The sequence below is a fragment of the Mobula hypostoma genome, chromosome 22 (genome assembly GCF_963921235.1).
Source record: "Mobula hypostoma chromosome 22, sMobHyp1.1, whole genome shotgun sequence".
In the NCBI taxonomy this organism is placed as follows: Eukaryota; Metazoa; Chordata; class Chondrichthyes; order Myliobatiformes; family Myliobatidae; genus Mobula; species Mobula hypostoma.
Genome location: NC_086118.1, coordinates 57,130,977 through 57,148,534, shown reverse-complemented (window position 1 = coordinate 57,148,534; position 17,558 = coordinate 57,130,977). Strand labels below are relative to the sequence as shown.

General features: G+C 50.9%; 1 protein-coding gene across 1 annotated transcript in view; it reads left to right on the top strand.

The window, feature by feature from the left end:
* LOC134336444 (TOM1-like protein 1) overlaps positions 1–17,558 on the top strand; it is a 58,840-nt gene that overhangs the window by 28,076 nt on the left and 13,206 nt on the right. The window contains 4 exon segments of the mRNA XM_063030684.1: positions 7,882–7,992; positions 10,693–10,809; positions 11,131–11,264; positions 13,677–13,737. Coding sequence (XP_062886754.1) covers positions 7,882–7,992; positions 10,693–10,809; positions 11,131–11,264; positions 13,677–13,737 — 423 coding nt within the window.

The window sequence follows — 17,558 nt, the reverse complement described above, 5'->3', positions numbered from 1 at the left end:
GACTGCAGAGCTGTAAACCGCTCCTCCATCTTGCAGTTCAGCCCAGGTGAGTGAGCTTTCTTTGGTGTAGAATTGAACATGTGTGCCAAGTTGGGAGGGGAATGGGAGAGTTGCTGCTAAAGTGTTCAAGCTGGAGATGTCACATCAACACCTACGTTCTCCCAGTGAATGCGTGGGTTTCCCCCAGCTGCTCCGCTCTCCTCCCACCTTCCAGAGACATTCCAGTTAGTAGGGTGAAAACACAAGATTCTGCAGATGCTCCAAATCCAGAACAACACACAAAATGTTGGAGGAACTCAGCAAATCAGGCAGCGTCTGTGGGGGAACAAAGAGCTGACATTTCAGGCTGAGACCCTTCTGGTCTGTGAGTAAGTTCATTGGTTAGATCAGCGTAATTGGACAGTGTGGGCTCGTTGGGCCTGTTACTGTGTTGTGTCTGATTGGACAGTGTGGGCTCGTTGGGCCTGTTACTGTGTCTCTGATTGGACAGTGTGGGCTCGTTGGGCCTGTTACTGTGTTGTGTCTGATTGGACAGTGTGGGCTCGTTGGGCCTGTTACTGTGTTGTGTCTGATTGGACAGTGTGGGCTCGTTGGGCCTGTTACTGTGTTGTGTCTGATTGGACAGTGTGGGCTTGTTGGGCCTGTTACTGTGTTGTCCCTGATTGGACAGTGTGGGCTCGTTGGGCCTGTTACTGTGTCTCTGATTGGACAGTGTGGGCTCGTTGGGCCTGTTACTGTGTCTCTGATTGGACAGTGTGGGCTCGTTGGGCCTGTTACTGTGTCTCTGATTGGACAGTGTGGGCTCGTTGGGCCTGTTACTGTGTCTCTGATTGGACAGTGTGGGCTCGTTGGGCCTGTTACTGTGTTGTGTCTGATTGGACAGTGTGGGCTCATTGGGCCTGTTACTGTGTTGTGTCTCTGATTGGACAGTGTGGGCTCATTGGGCCTGTTACTGTGTTGTGTCTCTGATTGGACAGTGTGGGCCCGTTGGGCCTGTTACTGTGTTGTGTCTGATTGGACAGTTTGGGCTCGTTGGGCCTGTTACCGTGTTGTGTCTCTGATTGGACAGTGTGGGCTCGTTGGGCCTGTTACTGTGTCTCTGATTGGACAGTTTGGGCTCGTTGGGCCTGTTACTGTGTTGTCTCTGATTGGACAGTGTGGGCTCGTTGGGCCTGTTACTGTGTTGTGTCTCTGATTGGACAGTGTGGGCTCGTTGGGCCTGTTACTGTGTTGTCTCTGATTGGACAGTGTGGGCTCGTTGGGCCTGTTACTGTGTCTCTGATTGGACAGTGTGGGCTCGTTGGGCCTGTTACTGTGTTGTGTCTCTGATTGGACAGTGTGGGCTCATTGGGCCTGTTACTGTGTTGTGTCTCTGATTGGACAGTGTGGGCTCGTTGGGCCTGTTACTGTGTCTCTGATTGGACAGTGTGGGCTCGTTGGGCCTGTTACTGTGTCTCTGATTGGACAGTGTGGGCTCGTTGGGCCTGTTACTGTGTCTCTGATTGGACAGTGTGGGCTCGTTGGGCCTGTTACTGTGTCTCTGATTGGACAGTGTGGGCTCGTTGGGCCTGTTACTGTGTTGTGTCTGATTGGACAGTGTGGGCTCGTTGGGCCTGTTACTGTGTTGTGTCTCTGATTGGACAGTGTGGGCTCATTGGGCCTGTTACTGTGTTGTGTCTCTGATTGGACAGTGTGGGCTCGTTGGGCCTGTTACTGTGTTGTGTCTGATTGGACAGTTTGGGCTCGTTGGGCCTGTTACCGTGTTGTGTCTCTGATTGGACAGTGTGGGCTCGTTGGGCCTGTTACTGTGTCTCTGATTGGACAGTTTGGGCTCGTTGGGCTTGTTACTGTGTTGTCTCTGATTGGACAGTGTGGGCTCGTTGGGCCTGTTACTGTGTTGTGTCTCTGATTGGACAGTGTGGGCTCGTTGGGCCTGTTACTGTGTTGTCTCTGATTGGACAGTGTGGGCTCGTTGGGCCTGTTACTGTGTCTCTGATTGGACAGTGTGGGCTCGTTGGGCCTGTTACTGTGTTGTGTCTCTGATTGGACAGTGTGGGCTCTTTGGGCCTGTTACTGTGTTGTGTCTCTGATTGGACAGTGTGGGCTCGTTGGGCCTGTTATTGTGTCTCTGATTGGACAGTGTGGGCTCATTGGGCCTGTTACTGTGTTGTGTCTGATTGGACAGTGTGGGCTCGTTGGGCCTGTTACTGTGTTGTGTCTGATTGGACAGTGTGTGCTTGTTGGGCCTGTTACTGTGTTGTGTCTGATTGGACAGTGTGGGCTCATTGGGCCTGTTACTGTGTCTCTGATTGGACAGTGTGGGCTCGTTGGGCCTGTTATTGTGTCTCTGATTGGACAGTGTGGGCTCGTTGGGCCTGTTACTGTGCTGTGTCTGATTGGACAGTGTGGGCTCGTTGGGCCTGTTACTGTGTTGTGTCTGATTGGACAGTGTGGGCTCGTTGGGCCTGTTACTGTGTTGTGTCTCTGATTGGACAGTGTGGGCTCGTTGGGCCTGTTACTGTGTTGTCTCTGATTGGACAGTGTGGGCTCGTTGGGCCTGTTACTGTGTTGTGTCTGATTGGACAGTGTGGGCTCGTTGGGCCTGTTACTGTGTCTCTGATTGGACAGTGTGGGCTCGTTGGGCCTGTTACTGTGCTGTGTCTCTGATTGGACAGTGTGGGCTCGTTGTGCCTGTTACTGTGTCGCTGATTGGACAGTGTGGGCTCGTTGGGCCTGTTACTGTGTCTCTGATTGGACAGTGTGGGCTCGTTGGGCCTGTTACTGTGTCTCTGATTGGACAGTGTGGGCTCGTTGGCCTGTTACTGTGTTGTGTCTCTGATTGGACAGTGTGGGCTCGTTGGGCCTGTTACTGTGTTGTGTCTCTGATTGGACAGTGTGGGCTCGTTGGGCCTGTTACTGTGTTGTGTCTCTGATTGGACATTGTGGGCTTGTTGGGCCTGTTACTGTGTTGTGTCTGATTGGACAGTGTGGGCTCGTTGGGCCTGTTACTGTGTTGTCTCTGATTGGACAGTGTGGGCTAGTTGGGCCTGTTACTGTGTTGTGTCTGATTGGACAGTGTGGGCTCATTGGGCCTGTTACTGTGTTGTGTCTGATTGGACAGTGTGGGCTCGTTGGGCCTGTTACTGTGTTGTGTCTGATTGGACAGTGTGGGCTCGTTGGGCCTGTTACTGTGTTGTGTCTCTGATTGGACAGTGTGGGCTCGTTGGCCTGTTACTGTGTTGTGTCTCTGATTGGACAGTGTGGGCTCGTTGGGCCTGTTACTGTGTTGTGTCTCTGATTGGACAGTGTGGGCTCGTTGGGCCTGTTACTGTGTTGTGTCTCTGATTGGACATTGTGGGCTTGTTGGGCCTGTTACTGTGTTGTGTCTGATTGGACAGTGTGGGCTCGTTGGGCCTGTTACTGTGTTGTCTCCGATTGGACAGTGTGGGCTCGTTGGGCCTGTTACTGTGTTGTGTCTGATTGGACAGTGTGGGCTCGTTGGGCCTGTTCCTGTGTTGTCTCTGATTGGACAGTGTGGGCTCGTTGGGCCTGTTACTGTGTTGTCTCTGATTGGACAGTGTGGGCTCGTTGGGCCTGTTACTGTGTTGTGTGTCTGATTGGACAGTGTGGGCTCGTTGGGCCTGTTACTGTGTTGTCTCTGATTGGACAGTGTGGGCTCGTTGTGCCTGTTACTGTGTTGTGTCTGATTGGACAGTGTGGGCTCGTTGGGCCTGTTACTGTGTTGTCTCTGATTGGACAGTGTGGGCTCGTTGGGCCTGTTACTGTGTTGTCTCTGATTGGACAGTTTGGGCTCGTTGGGCCTGTTACTGTGTTGTCTCTGATTGGACAGTGTGGGCTCGTTGGGCCTGTTACTGTGTTGTCTCTGATTGGACAGCGTGGGCTCGTTGGGCCTGTTACTGTGTTGTCTCTGATTGGACAGTGTGGGCTCGTTGGGCCGTTACTGTGTTGTCTCTGATTGGACAGCGTGGGCTCGTTGGGCCTGTTACTGTGTTGTGTCTGATTGGACAGTGTGGGCTCACTGGGCCTGTTAATGTGTCTCTGATTGGACAGTGTGGGCTCGTTGGGCCTGTTACTGTGTTGTGTCTGATTGGACAGTGTGGGCTCGTTGGGCCTGTTACTGTGTTGTCTCTGATTGGACAGTGTGGGCTCGTTGGGCCTGTTACTGTGTTGTCTCTGATTGGACATTGTGGGCTTGTTGGGCCTGTTACTGTGTTGTCTCTGATTGGACAGTGTGGGCTCATTGGGCCTGTTACTGTGTTGTCTCTGATTGGACAGTGTGGGCTCATTGGGCCTGTTACTGTGTTGTGTCTGATTGGACAGTGTGGGCTCGTTGGGCCTGTTACTGTGTTGTGTCTCTGATTGGACAGTGTGGGCTCGTTGGGCCTGTTACTGTGTTGTCTCTGATTGGACAGTGTGGGCTTGTTTGGCCTGTTCCTGTGTTGTGTCTCTGATTGGACAGTGTGGGCTCGTTGGGCCTGTTACCGTGTTGTGTCTCTGATTGGACAGTGTGGGCTCGTTGGGCCTGTTACCGTGTTGTGTCTCTGATTGGACAGTGTGGGCTCGTTGGGCCTGTTACTGTGTTGTCTCTGATTGGACAGTGTGGGCTCGTTGGGCCTGTTACTGTGTCTCTGATTGGACAGTGTGGGCTCGTTGGGCCTGTTACTGTGTTGTGTCTCTGATTGGACAGTGTGGGCTCATTGGGCCTGTTACTGTGTTGTGTCTCTGATTGGACAGTGTGGGCTCGTTGGGCCTGTTATTGTGTCTCTGATTGGACAGTGTGGGCTCATTGGGCCTGTTACTGTGTTGTGTCTGATTGGACAGTGTGGGCTCGTTGGGCCTGTTACTGTGTTGTGTCTGATTGGACAGTGTGTGCTTGTTGGGCCTGTTACTGTGTTGTGTCTGATTGGACAGTGTGGGCTCATTGGGCCTGTTACTGTGTCTCTGATTGGACAGTGTGGGCTCGTTGGGCCTGTTATTGTGTCTCTGATTGGACAGTGTGGGCTCGTTGGGCCTGTTACTGTGCTGTGTCTGATTGGACAGTGTGGGCTCGTTGGGCCTGTTACTGTGTTGTGTCTGATTGGACAGTGTGGGCTCGTTGGGCCTGTTACTGTGTTCCTGTGTTTGGGCTCATTGGGCCTGTTACTGTGTTGTGTCTGATTGGACAGTGTGGGCTCGTTGGGCCTGTTACTGTGTTGTGTCTGATTGGACAGTGTGTGCTGTGTCTGATTGGACTTGTGTGGGCCTGTTACTGTGTTGTCTGATTGGACAGTGTGGGCTCGTTGGGCCTGTTACTGTGTTGTCTCTGATTGGACATTGTGGGGCTTGTTGGGCCTGTTACTGTGTTGTCTCTGATTGGACAGTGTGGGCTCATTGGGCCTGTTACTGTGTTGTCTCTGATTGGACAGTGTGGGCTCATTGGGCCTGTTACTGTGTTGTGTCTGATTGGACAGTGTGGGCTCGTTGGGCCTGTTACTGTGTTGTGTCTCTGATTGGACAGTGTGGGCTCGTTGGGCCTGTTACTGTGTTGTCTCTGATTGGACAGTGTGGGCTTGTTTGGCCTGTTCCTGTGTTGTGTCTCTGATTGGACAGTGTGGGCTCGTTGGGCCTGTTACCGTGTTGTGTCTCTGATTGGACAGTGTGGGCTCGTTGGGCCTGTTACTGTGTTGTCTCTGATTGGACAGTGTGGGCTTGTTTGGCCTGTTCCTGTGTTGTGTCTCTGATTGGATGGTGTGGGCTCGTTGGGTCTGTTACTGTGTTGTCTCTGATTGGACAGTGTGGGCTCGTTGGGCCTGTTACTGTGTTGTGTCTGATTGGACAGTGTGGGCTCGTTGGGCCTGTTACTGTGTTGTGTCTCTGATTGGACAGTGTGGGCTCGTTGGGCCTGTTACTGTGTTGTCTCTGATTGGACAGTGTGGGCTCGTTGGGCCTGTTACTGTGTTGTGTCTGATTGGACAGTGTGGGCTCGTTGGGCCTGTTACTGTGTTGTCTCTGATTGGACAGTGTGGGCTCGTTGGGCCTGTTACTGTGTTGTGTCTGATTGGACAGTGTGGGCTCGTTGGGCCTGTTACTGTGTTGTGTCTGATTGGACAGTGTGGGCTCGTTGGGCCTGATACTGTGTTGTGTCTGATTGGACAGTGTGGGCTCGTTGGGCCTGATACTGTGTTGTGTCTCTGATTAAATAATGCCGCACCCAACCTGTGTTCCATTTGGAGGGGATCTTGCAGGTTTGACACTGATGTAGAGGTGTTTACTAGTTTGTGGTCAGACAGTCAGTCCGTTCCTGAAATCATACCCTTCGCAGCTGGCTGGGTCATCTATCGTATCTGGTGCTCCAGGGGTGGCCGCCTCTGCATTGGTGAGAGCTGACATAGACTGGGGGGCTGTTTCATTCATCACTTTTACTCCACCCGCCACAACAGCCAGGATCTCCCAATGGTCAGCCATTTCAATTCCTCGTCCTGTTCCTCTGCCAAAATGTCTGTCTTCAGCTTCCTCCACTGCCAAGTTGAGGCCAGACGTAGAGCAGAGGAATCTCCTATTCCACCTTGATAACTTCCAGCCTGATGGCATGAATGTTAATTTCTCTAATTTCTAGTAACCCGTCCCCTCAGGCCTCTCTTTGTTTTCCATTATCACACCAGCCCCATCACCCCTTCCCTTCCCTCTCCTCCTTCTTCTCCATCTGCCCATCACTCACACTTTCCTTTCTGCCTGCTGTTCCCCTCCCCTCCTCCCACTGTCCTCTCCTTCAGCCCTTTGTCACCTGTCACCCTGTACTCTCCCCCCTCCCACACTCCCTATCACCACCTCCATCAGCTGGATCCACCTATCACCTGCCCGCTCGTCTCCCTCCTGTGTGCCCCACCCTCTCTATAGCGGCCATCTCCTCTCTTTTACGTTGTTAATCTTACTTCAGCGATACAGCTCGGAGTAGGAGCATCAGGCTTTTCCGGCCTCGCCGCCCCAGCAACTCCCGACAACCCCATTTTAACCCTCACCCAATCACGGGACAATTTACAATGGCCAGTCCGTCCTTGGACTGTGGGCGGAAAGCGGAGGATCTGGGGAAAACACACGCATTCCATGGTCACTCATTACGGAACGATGCCGGAGATGAACTCGGGACCCCGGAATGCCCCGGACGGTAACAGCGTGGCGCTAATCACCAGACCACCCCGGCGCCCAGCAGGCGTGCTATGTTGCCGGACTAGCGGTTGTATTAACAAAGAGTCCGGAGTTGCTGAATATATTACAGGCAATTACTGGAGTATATTCGTATCGGTGCTTGTCAGTCTTACATTTACTGTTTGAAGGAATCTCAGTAACTAACTCACGCCCCTCGTTGAGAAGTTAGTGAATTGCATTTTGATATTAGTATCAGGCCGGAATACATAAGTGTTAATATGAGGTGGTGGTTGTCACTGGACACATTACTGTGTCAATCGCAGTGAGAGAGGTTACTGAATACATTTATCCGCGTTGCTGGAACACACAGCGTTTTGGCATCCAGCGATGTGGAGACGCTGGACATATCAGTCACTATTATTTCTCCGAAGCGCCCCGAGCTGTAATAGCTAACCGCTAAGCTGCTGTGGTCCTTTCTTTCCAGTCTAAACGAGGGAGCTTAACCTGAAATGTCAGTGGCTCACCTCCCTCCACGGAGGCTGCCTGACCTGCCCAGTTCCTCCGGCAGTTTCTGCATAGCTCCAGACTCTGCCGTCTGCAGCCTTGAGTGTGACCATTCCCCAAAATTCCTTGCTGCACTGCCCAGCAGAGGCGGTGTCTGTAAGTGGTTCCGTTAACGACCCCGGCCGGAGTTTCCGTTGTACCATGGAATGACTCGGTTTTGTGTTTTTACAGGATCGAGTTGCGGCCTCGTTACCTCGGCCGCGTCCAACCGCGCCTGCCGTGAAGCCTGCAGCCTCCCGTGCCCCCCTTCCCGGCAACATCATCACCCTGGTGCCAGAGCAGGTATCACTTGTCAATGGGATGCTGGACCCCCAACGCCAACCCGTCCTCGCACCCCCCCTCCCCTACACAGACTCGGGACCCACCCCGACCAACTCTTCCCAAGCCTCCTGCCTCACCACACTGCAGGAACGATATGCTTTAGCTAGAGGGCGCAGAAAAGATTGACAAGGACACTACCGGGAACAGAGAGCTTGAGTTGGATAGCAAGGGACTGTTGTCCCTCGGACGAAAGAGGCCGAGGGGTGATTGTATAATCATGAGGGACATAGATGAGGTGAGTGGTCACAATCTTTTCCCCAGGGTAGGGGAATTCAAAACTAGGGAGCATAGATTTAGAGCACAAGAGATTCAGCAGACACTGGAAATCCAGAGTAACACACACAATCTGCAGAAGGAGCTCAGCAGGTCAGGCAGCATCTTTGGAAAGGAATAAAGAGTCAATATTTCAGGTGGGACCCTTCATCAAGATTTAGCACAGATATCAACCAGCGTCGATCTAGTCCTAGTCATAGTCATACTTTATTGATCCCGGGGGAAATTGGTTTTCGTTACAGTTGCACCATAAATAATAAATAGTAATAACACCATAATAGTTAAATAGTAATATATAAGTTATGCCAGTAAATTATGAAATAAGTCCAGGACCAGCCTATTGGCTCAGGGTGTCTGACCCTCCAAGGGAGGAGTTGTAAAGTTTGATGGCCACAGGCAGGAATGACTTCCTATGACGCTCCGTGCTGCATCTCGGTGGAATGAGTCTCTGGCTGAATGTACTCCTGTGCCCAACCAGTGCATTATGTAGTGGATGGGAGACATTGTCCAAGATGGCATGCAACTTGGACAGCATCCTCTTTTCAGACACCACCGTGAGAGAGTCCAGTTCCATCCCCACAACATCACTGGCCTTACGAATGAGTTTGTTGATTCTGTTGGTGTCTGCTACCCTCAGCCTGCTGCCCCAGCACACAACAGCAAACATGATAGCACTGACCACCACAGACTCATAGAACATCCTCGGTATCGTCCGGCAGATGTTAAAGGACCTCAGTCTCCTCAGGAAATAGAGACAGCTCTGTCCCTTCTTGTAGACAGCCTCAGTGTTCTTTGACCAGTCCAGTTTGTTGTCAATTCGTATCCCCAGGTATTTGTAATCCTCCACCATGTCCACACTGACCACCTGGATGGAAACAGGGGTCACCGGTACCTTAGCTCTCCTCAGGTCTACCACCAGCTCCTTAGTCTTTTTCACATTAAGCTGCAGATAATTCTGCTCACACCATGTGACCAGTTCAGCTTCCATAGTTCAAGTTCAGTTTATTGCCATTCAACCGTACCACCAAACGAGACAACATTCCTCCGGACCGAGAAGCACAACACATAAAGTAATATTCCCACAAATTAATTAACAAATCATCAAATATATACCAGAAGACAGACATTTAGCATAAAGTAAATTTACGACACAATTTAAAAGGTAAACAGTACAACGACACTGATGAGGCCTGGGTGGTAGCAGAGAGTTCAGTTGTCCCATGGCCTGGGGGAAGATACTGTTCCCCATCCTAACAGTTCCTACTCTAATGGGTGAGTGGTGAAGCATTGAAAGAGGATCTGAGAGGCTTGTTTTCACTCAAACTGTAGCGGGTACATGGAATGAGTTGTCAGAGGAAGTGGTTGAGACAGGAACAATTATAATGCCTAAAGGTACTTGGGGAGGTTAATTGGTAGACCGGATTATTATTGTCACATGTACCGAGATACCGTGAAAAACTTGTTTTGTATACCGTTCGTACAGATCAAATCATTAGACAGTGCATTGTGGTAAAACAAGGGAAAACAATAACAGAATGCAGAATAAAATGTTACAGAGAAACTGTGGTACCGGCAGATGCTAAGGTACAAGGTCATAATGAGGTACCTGGGTAGGAAAGTTTCGAGGGGTGGGCCAAATACAGGAAATGGGACTGTTTTAGTTGTGAATCTGGGTTAGCACGGAGCAGATGGGGCGAAGGGTCTGTCACTGTGCCGTAAAGCTCCGACACGCAGCCCCTCGTATCTCAGCCCCTCCCAGACTCTCACCAGCACTGTGATTGAGGTGAAGTACTCCCACTTTTCCTGGGATGCTGTGGACCGATAGTATCTCACCGTGAGGCCCTGCTCCTTATCCGAGAAGCCCGTCCCTTTGCCCAAACTTCCCCCCCCCGACTTCCGTGGGGATTCGTGCCTCTTGCTTCCCTTAACCCATTTCCTCCTCAGGAAGCTCCCTCCCTCCCCTCTCCTCACTCGAAGCTCCCTCCCTCAGGGAGCTCCCTCCCTCCCCACTCCTCACTCAGGGAGCTCCCTCCCTCCCCTCTCCTCAGCCAGGGAGCTCCCTCTCTCCCCTCACCTCACTCAGGGATCTCCCTCCCTCCCCTCTCCTCACTCGGAGCTCCCACCCTCTCCTCTCCTCACTCGGAGCTCCCTCCCTCCCCTCTCCTCACTTGGAGCTCCCTCCCTCCCCACTCCTCACTCAGGGAGCTCCCTCCCTCCCCTCTCCTCAGCCAGGGAGCTCCCTCCCTCCCCTCTCCTCACTCACGGAGCTCCCTCCCTCCCCTCACCTCACTGAGGGAGCTCCCTCCCTCCCCTCTCCTCAGCCAGGAAGCCTCCTCCCCCTCCTTCTGAGCACCCCCTCACCGAGCTCACCCTCCCCCTCGCCCACAGGTGGCCAAGTTACACAGCGAGCTGGACGTGGTGAACATGAACCTCAACGTCATGTCGGCCATCCTGACAGACAGCACTCCCGGCCTCGAGAATCCCGACGACATGCAGCTCCTCCAGGTGGGACTGGGGGCCTCACTGTGGGGGAGAGGGGGTCCCAGAGGTAATGGTGTTCTTGGGCTCTCTGTGGAGTGGAGATCGGGCCAGTGGGGTTCCTACTGGGGTCGGGAGAGTGGGGATCTCGGGGAGTGTGGATCTCGGAAATGTGGGACATGGGATTCTCAGGAGAATGTGGATCTCGGAGATGTGGGATGTGGGATTCTCAGAGTGGGGTGTGGGATCTCTCCCAGTGGATGTGGGTGGAGTGTGGGATCTCTGCCAGTGGATGTGGGTGGGGTGTTCTCCCAGCAAACTCTAACCCCTGCCCCTCCCGGGAGACAGAAGCTCCACACCACGTGCCGGGCGATGCAGGAACGCATCGGCCTCCTGTTGCTCCAGGTCGACCACCAACAGCTCATCGACTGCCTTTTGTCCACCAACGACCGGCTGAACAAGGTCTTCCTGCAGTATGAGAGGTGGGTGAATGTAGTACACTGTCTGGCAACTTCCTGTGTCACAGTGTCTGTCCCCCCCCCCACCACCGTCTTTCACCATCTGTCAACTTCCCCATGTCAGTGTCCAGCAACCGCCCCGTGTCACACCATCAACTGCTACCTATAACACCGTCCGTCTACCACCAACATGTCACACCGTCCGTCACCTGCTGTCAGACCATCCCACTCCATGTCACCCTCCTCAGAGTACCAGCTCTGGGTGATGGCAAAGTAGCGGTTACGGCCCAGTCCAATCCCACCATGGAGCACATCCACAGGGAACTCTGCGCAGGAAAGCAGCATCCATCATCAGCGACCCTCACCATCTGGGCCATGCTCTCTTCTCACACTGCCATCAGGAGGAAGGTACAGGAGCCTCAGGACCCACTCCACCAGGTTCAGGAACAGTTATCACCCCTCAACCATCAGGTCCCCCACCACCAGGTTCAGGAACAGTTATCACCCCTCAACCATCAGGTCCCACACCACCAGGTTCAGGAGCAGTTATCACCCCTCAAACATCAGGTCCCCCACCACCAGGTTCAGGAACAGTTATCACCCCTCAACCATCAGGTCCCCCACCACCAGGTTCAGGAACAGTTATTACCCCTCAACCATCAGGTCACACACCACCAGGTACAGGAGCAGTTATCACCCCTCAACCATCAGGTCCCACACCACCAGGTACAGGAGCAGTTATCACCCCTCAAACATCAGACTCCTGAATCAGTGGGGACAACTTCACTCAACTCCACTCGCCCCATCACTGTCATGTTCCCACAGCCTATAGCCTCACTTTCAAGGACTCTCTTTCTCGTGTTCCAATTATTTATTGCGTATTTATTTATTTATTGCTATTTTGGTATTTTTTGCCCTTTTTGTATGTGCGCATCTTGTTGACTTTTGCACATCAGTAGTTTGTCCATCCTGTTGTGTCTGATTTTTCATTGATTCCATTGTGTTCCTCTGTACTCACTGTGAATGCCCACAAGAAAATGAATCTCAGGGTTGTATATGGTGACATACATGTACTTTGATAATACATTTACTTTGAACTTTGACCTTATTGAGGTTTCTAATACCATGTGGACGGTAAGAATCTTTTCCCTGGGGTGCGGAGCCCAACACCAGGGGGACACAGATTTAGTATGAAATGGAAAAGGTTTAATGAAGACCCAAGGGTTAGTTACCTTCTCCCCCAGAGGGTGGTGGGTATATGGAACAAGATGTCAGGGGCTGTGATTGACGCAGGTACATTGACAACATTTAAAAGACGCTTGGGCAGGAAAGGATCTGAGGGACATGTGGAAATGGGGCAGGCTTGGGTGTGTACCCAGAGCCTCTTTCTGTGCTGTTTCACTCTGGAAAGTCAGGAAAAGTTCGACAGCATTGGGCCAGATGCCAGAAAATGGGAGTTGCTCATATGGGAATCTTAGCTGGTATAGAGCACAGAACGTTACAGTATAGTGCAGGCCCTTCGGCCCACTGTGTTGTGCTGACCTTTTTATTTATTGATATTAATATGTATCATATAGAGATATAAATATAGCGCAGAACAGGCCGTTCTGGCCCTTTGAGCCAGACTACCCAGCAAACCCGCCCCCCCCAACTTAATCCTAGCCTAATCACGGGACAATTTACAATGACCAATTAACCTACCAACTGGTACGTCTTTGGAGTGTGGGAGGAAACTGGAGCACCCGAAGGAAATCCACGTGATCACAGGAGGAACATGCAAACTCCTTACAGGCAGTGGCGGGAATTGAACCCAGGTTGCCTGTACTGTAAACATTGTGCTAACCACTTTCAGCCTGCTCCAACGTCAAACTGACCCTTCCCTCTGACATCGCCTGTCCTGCCATTTTTCTATCATCAATGAGTCTTAAATATCCCTGTATCTGCCTCTACCACCACCCCTGGCAGCACATTTCCCCACTCCCAGCACTCTCAGTGTAAAGAACTTACCTATACTTTCCTCCAAACACCTTAAGATTATGCCCTCTCGTATGAGCCATTTGTGCCCTGGGGGAAGTCTCTGGCTGTCCACTCGGTCTATGCCTCTTATCATCTTGTACACCCCTGTCGAGTCACCTCTCATCCTCCTTCACTCCAGAGAGAAAAGCTCTACCTCGCTCAACCTGTCCTCACAAGACGAGCTCTCTAATCCTGGCAAATCTGCTCTGCACCCTTTCTGAAGCTTCCTCATCCTGTAATGAGGCAACCAGAACTGACATGGACCAGTTGTTTCTGTGCTGTCTGACTATAACCAGACGCCATTGACCATCTCATAGTCCCACTGCCGGCTGGCATCCTGCCCCTACCTGTGGGATCACAGGGAGCGGAGTGGGGAGACGTGCTGGCACTCTCAGTGATGGCCGGTGTTCCTGTCCACAGGTTCCAATGCAGCAGAACGCGGATCCAGTGGACAGAGAAGGCAGCTGCAGACACACCCAAGGTAGGATTGGCAGTGTGATGATATCTTGTGGCCTCTGAGCACTCGTGTGTTGGGATATACAATGGGTATATACCTTTCCTGGGGCAGGCTTATTCTGCCTCCTACCTGGACCTGGACTTCTTGCTGCCCATTTTATGTATTTTCATATCAAACTACTTTTTAAGGTGATTTTAAGATTAGTTTTACTTGTCACATGTGCATCGAAACATTACAGTGAAATGTGTCATTTGTGTCAACAACCAACACAGTCTGAGGGTGATGGATGTCTGCGATTGGGTGAATCCGAGGGTGATGGATATCTGTGATTGGGTGGATCCGAGAGTAATGGATATCTGTGATTGGGTGGATCTGAGGGTGATGGATATCTGTGATTGGGCGGTTCCGAAGGAGATGGATATCTGTGATTGGGTGGATCTGAGGGTGATGGATATCTATGATTGGATGGATCCAAGGGTGATGAATATCTGTGATTGGGTGGATCTGAGGGTGATGGATATCTGTGATTGGGTGGATCCGAGGGTGATGGATATCTGTGATTGGGTGGATCCGAGGGTGATGGATATCTGTGATTGGGTGGATCCGAGGGTGATGGATATCTGTGATTGGGTGGATCTGAGGGTGATGGATATCTGTGATTGGGCGGATCTGAAGGAGATGGATATCTGTGATTGGGTGAATCTGAGGGCGATGGATATCTGTGATTGGGTGAATCCGAGGGCGATGGATATCTGTGATTGGGTGGATCTGAGGGTGATGGATATCTGTGATTGGGTGAATCCGAGGGCAATGGATATCTGTGATTGGGTGGATCTGAGGGTGATGGATATCTGTGATTGGGTGGATCCGAGGGTGATGAATATCTGTGATTGGGTGGATCTGAGGATGATGGATATCTGTGATTGGGTGAATCCGAGGGCGATGGATATCTGTGATTGGGTGGATCTGAGGGTGATGGATATCTGTGATTGGGTGGATCTGAGGATGATGGATATCTGTGATGTGGAGAGTGTGAAGGTTGGAGAGCGAGGGCTTTTCTCTCTGCAGTGAAGGAGGATGAATGGGTTTGAGCACAACACACAAATACCTGTGTGTTGGGATATTCAGCTGGTGTGCACCTCTCCGGGGGCAGCATAGGGGCAGACTGAATCTGAACGGGTTGGTGCCCATTTTGTGTATTTTTTATGGTCTGTCATTGATTCTTTTGTGTTTCATGTATTCATTGAGTATGCCCACAAGAAAAGATATCTCAGGGTTGTACTGTATCAAGTCAAGTCAAGTCACTATTGTCATTTCAACCATAACTGCTGGTACAGTACATAGTAAAAATGAGACAATGTTTTTCAGGACCGTGGTGCTACATGAAACAATACAAAAACTACACTGAACTACGTAAAACAACACAAAAACTACACTAGACGACAGACCTACCCAGAACTGCATAAAGTGCACAAAACAGTGCAGGCATTACAATAAATTATAAACAAGACAATATGCACAGTAGAGGGCAGTAGGTTGGTGTCAGTCCAGGCTCTGGGTATTGAGGAGTCTGATGGTTTGGGGGAAGAAACTGTTACATAGTCTGGTCGTGAGAGCCTGAATACTTTGGTGCCTTTTTCCAGATGGCAGGAGGGAGAACAGTTTGTATGAGGGGTGCGTGGGGTCCTTCATAATACTGTTTGCTTTACGGATGCAGCGTGTGGTGTAGATGTCTCTAATGGCTGGTAGAGAGACCCTGATGATCTTCTAAGCTGACCTCACTATCCGCTGCAGGGTCTTGCGATCTGAGATGGTGCAATTTCTGAACCAGGCAGTAATGCAGCTGCTCAGGATGCTCTCAATACAACCTCTGTAGAATGTGGTGAGGACGGGGGGGGTGGGAGATGGACTTTTCTCAGCCTTTGCAGAAAGTAGAGACACTTTCTTGGCTATGGAGGTGGTGTTGAGGGACCAGGTGAGATTCTCCGCCAGGTGAACACCAAGAAATCTGGTGCTCTTAACGATCGCTACGGAGGAGTCGTCGATGTTCAGCGGAGAGTGGTCGCTCTGTATATGGTGATATGTATGTATTTTCATAATAAATTTATTTTGAACTTTGAACAAACTATGTTACAACATCACAAAATCCATGATTATTTCTGTCCAGGACACACTCTATCCCCTGGTGTGTCCACTGCTCCAGAGAGCTAGTGAGCACTGGATGGTCTCTCTCCTGAAACACTGGGGCACAGACATATATTTGGAAGGAGGGCAGGCAGTTAGTTCGGTGAAGGAGTGGGGGTGGGGGGGAGGGTTTGGATCCTCAACTATGAGCTGCCTGGGCTGTGGATGGTCACTTGGCCAGGCCCAGGAGCAGATCTAATAGGAGGTTCCCCGAGTGGTAATTGTGTTGGTTCATTATCGTCACATGTACCAAGATACGGTGACAAAGCTTGTCTCGCATACTGTCTGTAGAGATCAAATCCATACACAGTGCATTGAGATAGAACAAAGTAAAACAATAACAATGCAGAACTAAGTAGAAAAAGTAATGAAAGAGTGCAATGCAGGCAAATGCTGAAGTTCATAATGACGTAGATTGTGAGGCCAAGAGTCTATCTTATCAGACAGCGGAATCAAGTCAAGTCAAGTCAAAACAAGTCAAGTCACTTTTTATTGTCATTTCAACCATAACTGCTGGCACGGAACATAATGAAAATGAGACAATGTTTTCCAGGACCATGGTGCTACATGAAACAATACAAAAACTACACTGAACTACGTAAAACAACACAAAAACTATACTAGACTACAGACTTACCCAGGATTGCATAAAGTGCACAAAACAGTGCAGGCATTACAATAAATAATAATAAATAATAAACAAGACAATATGCACAGTAGAGGGCAGTAGGTTGGTGTCAAGCCAGGCTCTGGGTATTGAGGAGTCCGATGGCTTGAGGGAGGAAACTGTTACATAGTCTGTTGCATGGTAGTGTAATTAGTGTAAATCCTTATACTGCCAGCAATCGCGATCAGTTCAATTCCCGTACCTCCTCCCTGATGCTGGAAGTGAGAAGGGAGTACGCCCTGGACGGTGAGGGCCCTACATGATGGAGGCCACCTTTTGAAGATGTTGTCATTGGTGCCCATGATGCAGCTGGCTGAGTTTGCAACACGCTGCATCTTTTTCCAATCTTGTGCATTGGAGCTGTCGCGCGAGATGGTGATGTAACCAGTCAGAGAGCTCTCCGGGCTACATCTGTAAAATCTCGCTAGAACCTTTGAACACAAACAAAATCTCCTCAGACTCCTTAGGGGCCTCACCGCAGAGGTTATGAGTGGTTTTGAGATCAGCATTTGGCCCCCATAGAAGGGCACTCAGAGGGGTCCTGTCCAGGCCCTGAAGTAGGCAGTGGCTCCCCTGAAGTTGAAAGACTGTGTGTGGGTGGGAAAGGTGTTTGTCTGTTCTTCTGCTTAGCATTGTTGGTGCCAGAATGTGTGGCGATATTTGCAAGCTGCCCCCGGCACAACGTTGGGTGTGTTGGTCGTTAACACAAACAACACACTCCACTGTACATGTGTTAAGGTTGTTACAGCTGGGGGTGGTTATGGGGAGAAGCTCCCACCACCTATTAAATGTTCCCAGTGGCGTGTGTCTCAAATAGCCTCTGGTAATCAAGTCCAGCTCCTGGCCTTCACGTGTGGCTTAGCCACTAAACCCGGCGGAACCATTTCTACTGACAGGAGAAGGGACAAAGACGTGTCACTGGTGCCTTAAAACCAGTCGCTTCAGGCAAATGGGGCTCGTCAGCCGTGGTTGGCAGCTCATTTAGGAGAAGGAA